An 8,808-nucleotide genomic window follows, 5' to 3' on the forward strand; every position below is an offset into this window, starting at 1 on the left:
TCCAGTGAAGAGATGCTTTTTCATTCTAAAGGTGAGCAGATTTTATGACCTATCTACAACTTTGGCATTTGCAAACTCAGATTAAAAGAGGATGGAGAGGGCTTCCCTGGTGGCGCAGTGGTTGCGAGTCCGCCTGCCGATGCAGGGGACACGGGTTCGTGCCCCGGTCCGGGAAGATCCCACATGCCACGGAGGGGCTGGGCCCGTGAGCTATGGCTGCTGAGCCAGTGCGTGAGGAGCCTGTGCTCCGCAACGGGAGAGGCCACAACAGAGGCCACAACAGAGGCCCGCGTACTGCAAGAAATAAAAATAAAAAATTGGATGGCGAGTCCCTTTGGTCTTTTAAGTCATGAAGTTTAAGCAGTGGCCACAAAGAAGGTGGATTATCTTGACTGGGTGAAATAGTTATACTGTATTTGTGAAGGTGACCAAGAATAAACAACATAGCAAACCAGTTACAAGGCTCAGTTACTTTTGTTTGGCTCATATCTAGGCAACCGGAGTCAGGCAGTAATCTAATGATACAGCTAACTCAGATGAGGGGTGGGGGTGGGGAGGTGGTGGAGAGATGCAAGTGCTGGAAGTGAGACAAGAATGGCAGAATGCAGACAATTGTTAAAACTGGGTGATAGATATATGGGAGTTCATTACACTATTCTGTTTACTTCATATATGTTTGAAATTTTCCAAAATAAGAAATGGCTTAGTACAGCAAGTTGCTAACCAACTCTGCAAAAGGCTCATATGTTCCTTCATGATTTACTATCTTTGAGACAATCCTTTGCTAGGATAAAAATTGCTATTCTTCAACCCTGTTGTCTAAAGAGTACACGTGATGTTGAAAGAAATCATGTATTCAGTAACCTTAAAATTTTTTAATAAACCTTTTGCTGCTTCTTGAATTTGAGAAAGGTTTTTGAAATTATTTGACTTAAGAGTGCATTATGGGACTTCCATGGTGGCCCAGTGGTTAAGAATCTGCCTGCCAATGCAGAGGACATGGGTTTGAGCCCTGGTCCGGGAAGATCCCACATGCCGCAGAGCAACTAAGCCCATGCACCACAACTACTGAGCCTGCGCTCTAGAGCCCGTGCTCCACAACAAGAGAAGCCACCACAATGAGAAGCACGTGCACCACAACAGATTAGCCCCTGCTCGTCACAACTAGAGAAAGCCTGCACGCAGCAATGAAGACCCAATGCAGCCAAAAAAAAAAAAAAAAAAACACCCTTTCAGCCTCTTATTCCAACCACTACTGCAGTGACCTTTAAAAAATAAATAAATAAAAGAGTGCATTGTGAATTCAATAAAAGAATTTTTTTGAGGGATAAAAAAAGACAAACTCAGAGATTAGCGCCATTACATATTAAGCAAGTAGTTTAGCTGCAATAAATTATCCCACATGTCTTGGAAATACTTTTACTCTGAAATACAAAGTATTAGGCTGTTGATTATGTTAGCAACAGACCACATTTTCTTGAACCCCAATTGATACAGTTAGTACACACTTGACAGAAAGGTGTCATTATACAAAGTTTGAAACAAAGAAAAAATTTTGATCACATAATGCATCTCTTTTACTGAAAAACTATGGTGTTTAAGCACAAAAATGCCTCTCAAGCTTCAGGATGTTCCAATTTCAAGTATTTAACAATTGTGAACTCATGTGTACCCTATTTACTTCCTTATTTGAAAAATTTTTTCTCCCTTATTTTTTTCAATATTATATTCCTTCTCAGTCTTCCAGAAGAAAGAATTCACTCAAACATTTATTGGGGGCTTTGCTTTAAGTTAGGCACAGAATAAGACAAGTCTTCCTCAAGAATTGCAGTTTTAAATTGGTCTTCAATACAATCTCTCCCTACTCCTGTTTTTTTTTATTGTTTTTATTGCTTTTCTCTGGTCACTCTCCAGCTGCATTAACTTTTTTCTTTTGGTGCTGATTCTCAATATCTTTATTATGATTACAGCTTTATTGAGATATAATTCACATACAGTTCACTCATTTAAATTGTATAATTCAATAGTTTTTAGTGTATTTACAGAGTTGGGCAACCATCACCACAATAAATTTTAGAACATTTTCATTGCCCCCCAGAGGAAACCCCTGGGCCCTTTAGCATTTCCCCCTAACCCCCTCAACCCTAAGCAACTACTACTCTACTTTCTGTCTCTCTGGATTTGCCTCTTCTGGACATTTCATATGCATGGAATCATACAATATGTGGTCTTTGTAACTGGCTTCTTTCACTTAGCATCATGCTTTCAAGGTTCATTCACATTATAACAGATATCAGTACTTCATTCCTATTTTGGCTAAATAATTTTCCATTGTATGGATAGACCATATTTTATTTATCTATTCATCAACTAATGGACACTTGGGTTGTTTCCACTTTTTGACTATTGTGATTATGCCACTATGAACGTTTATGTATAAGGCTTTTTGGTGGACATACGTCTTCATTTCTCTTAGGTTTTTACACCTAGGAGTAGAATTGTGGGGTCGTATGGTAATTCTATGTTTAATATTTTGAGGAACTGCCAGAGTGCTTTCCAAAGCAGATCCACCATTTTAGAGTTCCACCAGCAATGTAATTAAGGTTCCAATTTCTCCACATCCTTAACAGCACTTATTATTATTTTTTTTATTTTAGCCATCCTAGTGGGTGTGAATTGGTATCTCATGGTTTTAATTTGCATTTCCCTGATGACTAATGATGTTGAGCATCTTTTCATGTGCCTAATCGTTAACTCTTCAGGTAGACCTGCCAGCTTCCTTTCTAATGAGGGAGACTTTGTACCACCACCAAGTTTTTGGTTTTGGTTTTGGTTTTTTTTGCGGTACGCGGGCCTCTCACTGTTGTGGCCTCTCCCGTTGTGGAGCACAGGCTCCGGACGCGCAGCCTCAGCGGCCTTGGCTCACAGGCCTAGCTGCTCCGTGGCATATGGGATCTTCCCGGACCGGGGCACGAACCCGTGTCCCTTGCATCGGCAGGCGGATTCTCAACCACTGCGCCACCAGGGAATCCCCACCACCAAGTTTTTATTGAGTTTCTTTGTGCCTGGATTATTAGAAGAATTAGTACTTTTTCTTCCATTGAGGCTCAGCTGCTGCTCCCATATGGTGAATGAAAGGCTTTCTTTGCATTTTTCCAAAGAAGAAAAGCCAGGACTATAGATGTTAAATTATATTATCAGAGCAATGCTTGAAGCAAGAAAAATAAGCTAAAAAACAAGTATTGGGCTTCCCTGGTGGCACAGTGGGTAAGAATCTGCCTGCCAGTGCAGGGGACACAGGTTCGAGCCCTGGTCCAGGAAGATCCCACATGCTCTGGGGCAACTAAGCCAGCACACTGCAACTACCAAGCCCGCGTGCTGCAACTATTGAAGGCCGCGCACCTAGAGCCCGTGCTCCGAAACAAGAGAAGCCACCGCAATGAGAAGCCCGGGCACCGCAACGAAGAGTAGCCCTTGCTCGCCGCAACTAGAGAAAGCCCGTGCACAGCAACAAAGACCCAACGCAGCAGAAAAAATAAAGAAATAAAAATAAATAAACAATAAAAACCCAAGTATTATTGCAGCCTAAGGAAGTGGGGTGGCTTTGTGTTTTAAACTGACATAGTACATATAAGCAAATCTATTCAAAAGGAATAGAACAGTCAGGTCCTCATGAGACGTGAATTGACATCTTCATAGCTCTTTCTCTACTTAAGTATTTATTTAAGTACTGGTTGAGTTAGAGAGGAGAGGAAGAAGTATCGGAAAACCAACGGAGTGTCATCAAGTCAGGCTGAAGAAATCGATACTTTAATTTACAAACTAATTTTCTCTGTCCAAATAAAGTCAACTCCAAGGGCTCACCCTAATTCTCTCACCGTGCTAGGATTTAGTTACTTTGTTATGTTGCTATAAAAGAGCAGCTGGGATTTGAGAACCGTTGGTTCTTCAAGTGTTTTCAATAAAACGTTTGTTAAATCCGCGTCCTTGCGTGCGCAGCTGGCACTGCTTACTGGACCCTCCAGAGAGGAGATCTGAGGTCATTACCGACTGTGAGAGGCTTGAATGTCTGGGGAGGAAATCCGAGGCCCTGCTTTGACCGTTATAACAAAAAGTTCCAACCAACCGGCGTTTTCAAATTTACCACGCCCCTTCCCGCCCTCATCTCCAGGGGAACTTGACCACCCAGCCCTAAACCCAAATCTCTGCTGCAGTTTCCTCAGGGGACGCTGACTCCGAGTTCAGCGATCCAGCGGAGAAAACCGCCAGGAGACTCCCGACACGCCCAGACGCGCCCATCTCTGCTTGGGGCGGAATGGATTCTTTCTCGGCCTTCCAGGCTGCGACGGAGGCCCCGCCCCATTCCCGCCACTTCATTGGCTTTGGTGACCGGCCCCCCGAGTGTCAGCTCCGGATTGGTCGCCTCGGCCGCCGCTCGGCGCTCTTCCCGGGGGCGCGCGGCGGGCGTGACCACGCCCCTTACGTCTGGACGCTGGGTCGCCTCGGGAGGCTCAGTATCGCCGCCCAGAAGGAAGGAGGGCGCTTGTGCTAGGATCTGCTATGGTGCTGAATTCCCGGGCAGAGCCGACCCAGACGCGGCGGTCGCGGCCATGAAGGTGAGGGGCCGGTGGGGCCGGGCAGTCCCTCCTCTCCTCTGCTATCCGGCCAGTGCGCCCGAAGTGCCTTCCTTTCGCCTCAGCGGTTTCTCTACCGGCACCTCGGAGAGCTCCGCGGAGGGGGGTCCCCCGCCGGCTTCTGGGGCCCTGACCCGCAGGGCGGATGTCGTGGGCTCCCGGACGTTTCCAACTCCCACAGCGCCTCCGTCAGCGAGCCCGAGGCCGGGGGAGAGGCCGGGTCCGCCCCGCACTCACGCCTGGTGGGCCCCTCTCCGCGCTGGGCCCTGTCCGCGTCCTCGGGGGCCGGAGGCAGACCCCCTGGTGCTCGCCTCACCCTCCGTGCCTTTGCCCACAGAGTGCCCTCTCCCGCCCCGAGTCCTTGAACTAACCCAAATGTCGGGAGCACCACGGGACTGTCGCAGGACGGAAACTGCTGGACGAAGGGAAAAGGAGTTGTGCGGGGAGTCGTGAGGCTGGGGCCCGGCTAGCTGGTTAGAAATGTCTCGGGGTGGGGATCCCACCCTGAAGGATCTGTTTGCAGGCTTAACACTGGGGCCGTGACCTAGAGCTCTTAGCAAACCCGTGTGTCTCCATCGCCGCTAGGTACGCAGCAAGTAATTTGACAGCTTGAGTCTTCAAGGTGGGTGTGAGAGCGTGGGAGCATCACTGAGTGAGAAGTTTAAGGAAGAGGGGGGAGGGGGGAGGTTCTGGCCTACTTTTGGGAGCTGATTCTCTCAACTTGATCGCTGAGAGTTCTAAAGAGCTCTGGGTACAACAATCAATTCACGTATTGATTCAAACCAAGTGGGATGAGTCATAAGGTGATACTCTTTCAGACATAGATGATTTCATTAATCTCAGTGAAGAGGTGTGATTGGCGTGGGTAAGAAAAATAACAGAGTGAACTGCTAGCTTAAAACTCTACCTTGACAAAGCCCCAAGAAGATATTTTGTTGAGCATTTCCTATGTGTTAGCTAAGAGGGATATATCATGCGTAGAAGTAATTCAAAATACAATCCCACCCTTTAGGAGTTTGCCAACCAAAAGAGAAGAGACATTCTCAAGAAACCACATTATGAGGCAGAATTTGATGTAAGGTATCAAAAAAATGCAAGACCCTCAGGAGCAAGAAAGGATTTTTTCTGGCTGTAGGAAGCAAGGAAGATTTTTGGAATAGGTAACTTCTGAACGGGGTGTTAAAGTATGAGGATATTCAAAGAGCTTATTTTTTAACTTCCCAGTTCAGCTATAAAATATTTCAACTTAGAATACCTATTAAAATATCTAAAACTAGCTTTCTTTCCTGAAAACCATCATCCCGCTGTGTGTTAAGATCCAAAAACAAATAAGGGATCTTTATACATAATGCCTCAAAGAATGTCAGTACCTTTATTAGTAAATATTAAATTTGTGACCCATCAAGAAACAAGGTGTAGAAGGAGAGAATTAGGGGCAAGTACAGTGTTGAAATTTTTTCAGAAGTGTTTTTGAATTTAGGTGGAGGATACTACTTTCTGAGTTGAAATTTTAGAAACAAAGTTGGATGGAATTTGAAAATATAAAAAGGTATATTTTATGAAACAAAATGCAGACCTAAATAGACATCAGTCTGAACAAGATGACAATTATGAAGATGCTGCTTTTCATTTAAGTTTTTGTGAAAACTGGATTCACAAAATTTAGGATTGGGGCTATTTATTAACTTTGTTTCATATTGAAATTGTCTAATTTTGCGGTACCTATAGATTTCTGGGCAGGGGCATTAATTCCTGATGTCATGGAATTCTAACATGTGAATGTTCATCTAAGCAAGTATTAAATTAAAATTAAAATTTCAGTGGAATTAAAATTAATTTAAAAGCCAAGCAATCAGATACGTACATCTTCACACAAGCCCAGGACCAGGAGCTGATTTTAGTATCTGTGTAGAATGGGTATTTACTTTCTTCCTTTAAATTTTTTTGTCTTTTTTTGTTATTGTTTAGAAACTGTTGTTTTGAAATAGGTTTGTCTCAAAGATTCAAGTAACCGTTTCACCTTAGAGTAGCATCTAATTAACTTCCTATAAGGGATTTAAAAAAAAAATCCAAATTAGTGTCTTATGTTAATTTGATTTAATCTCCTTCCTGTTTTCCCATATTTATATTGATCTCACCCTTAATTGTACTAATCATGTTCATTCTTCCAAGCTCAAAACGATACATCAAGAAGAAAGTAATCTGTTTAACGTAATTTCCTTTTCCTTTTTTTTTTTCTCTTTTCTCTGAAAGGTGGGGGAGTGGTGCTAAGGGTCAAGTATACTGTTTTGTTTTTTAATTTTATTTATTTATTTTTGGCTGCGTTGGGTCTTTGTTGCTGTGCACAGGCTTTCTCTAGTTGCGGCGAGCAGGGCCTTTTCTTTGTTGTGGCACGTGGGCTTCAGTAGTTGTGTCACATGGGCTCAGTAGTTGTGACTCGCGGGCTTAGTTGCTCCGCGGCATGTGGGATCTTCCCAGACCGTGGATCGAACCCGTGTCCCTTGAATTGGCAGGCGGATTCTTAACCACTGTGCCACCAGGGAAGTCCCAAGTATACTGTTTTAAGAAAAGAAAACAAAACCCAAACATGAAGAAGATAATATTTATGATCTCCAGAACACGTTATTTGTAAAAATCAATCAATTTGGCCAAATGTCTTACCTAAAAATATTACATTTTTAAGATCAGCATTTGTTTTTGCATCCTGCTTAATGGTATGAGAGAAAGAACTTAGGATGTAGAATTTCCTCCTTTATGGTATATAGCCTGATATTTAGTCATTAAGATCGCAGAGTTCCTGGTGTATTGTATTTCAGTTGAAGCAGCAGTTTCAGTAAGAAATCCTTTCCCTTTTTAAGGAACTGTTGCTCCAGTGGCTCTAAATAGGGTAAAGATTTTTGCTTATTACCTTAATCATTTCTTCTGGTTTGCTTTAATTTCTGTAGGGAAGTTTAACCTAATTGAAATTTAAACTGTAAAACTTACTCTCTTATATCACTGGTACTAAGATTTAAAACATCTTTTCCTATTGTTTAACACAAGGACATTGAGTTTTAGCAAACTGAAGGTTGTTCAGAGTTTGAAGACAAAGCTTGTGGTGATTGAGTTCTCTGAAGAAGCTTCCACTGGTGGAAGAACTGAATCCCTGCCTGGTCCTTGTAGCTTCTTACAGCATCCAAGAAAATTAATGTTCTTGAAATTGAAACTTCTAGGTTTATCCTTAAAATAACTGTGTAAAATATTACCATATTTAATTTAGAGTTGAGGCAAGCAACTCTTAGGAGGTGGCATTATGATTACTTCTGTTTACCTAGTTGAATCGAAAGCAAATGATTTAGACTATGATCATTTAGTTTTTTGCTGTTTTCAAACCCATCAACTTCCCCACTCCCCCTTCTCTCTCTCTCTCTCTCTTTCTCTCTGGCTGTCATTTAATCTTCATGGAAATCACTATAGCTTTCTTAGTCTTCATTCTAGTTTGCCTGGCTACTATTACATTTGGTGGAATAATTAAAAGGGATCACATCCTGATGTAGTTTAGAATAGGATTCAAAGTTTGTAGTAAACTTTTTGTTAATTCTGTTAAGTTGAGCATTTTGGACGTCTCCCTGCCCCAACCCCCAGATATTCTAGAAAGCACATTAGATCTCACACAGACACGCACACGCACAATCAAAGACAGCTGAACTGTGAGCCATTTGAAAACTGGCACTCTGCCAAAAAGAAGGCTGGGCTACTGCTTGTAAAGAAAGAACACATTCCCTCTTGCTTTTGTTGACTGAAATGATGATTCAGAATGGGCCTCTATTGTGTGAATCTGACTGAGGAACCCAAGAGAGTGCTTAAAAAATTGGTGGTCTGCTATTGTGGAAATAAGTGTCACAGCACTGGAAACTGTCAGTCCCACTCTCCTGCAAAGTGTTTACATTTGTGGATCACAGTCCCCTCCCCTCCTCTGTACTCCTACAGAGGGGAGGGAATTTCTAATTCATTCTTTAGGAAGAAACAATACAGGAGGAACACGTTCAGCCTTTCTGCTACTAGAGAATGAAGAGGAACTTTTTTTTTTTTTTTGCGGTACGCGGGCCTCTCACAGCTGTGGCCTCTCCCGTTGCGGAGCACAGGCTCTGGACGCGCAGGCTCAGCGGCCACGGCTCACGGGCCCAGCCGCTCC

General features: G+C 43.2%; 1 protein-coding gene across 4 annotated transcripts in view; it reads left to right on the forward strand.

The window, feature by feature from the left end:
• Positions 1 to 4,479: 4,479 nt before the first annotated feature.
• The window catches only part of RNF34 (ring finger protein 34), a 20,120-nt gene continuing 15,791 nt past the window's right edge, over positions 4,480 to 8,808 (forward strand). For 2 of the 4 annotated variants that reach the window (XM_007128799.4, XM_007128801.4), the window contains exon 1: positions 4,481 to 4,616. In XM_007128799.4, the coding sequence (XP_007128861.1) occupies positions 4,611 to 4,616 (6 nt within the window). In that variant the 5' untranslated portion in view covers positions 4,481 to 4,610. Of the gene's footprint in view, positions 4,617 to 8,808 lie in introns of all 4 variants that reach the window. The other 2 variants (XM_007128800.4, XM_028480290.2) reach the window with 2 other exon arrangements.

The sequence above is a fragment of the Physeter macrocephalus genome, chromosome 19 (assembly GCF_002837175.3).
Source record: "Physeter macrocephalus isolate SW-GA chromosome 19, ASM283717v5, whole genome shotgun sequence".
NCBI lineage: Eukaryota > Metazoa > Chordata > Mammalia > Artiodactyla > Physeteridae > Physeter > Physeter macrocephalus.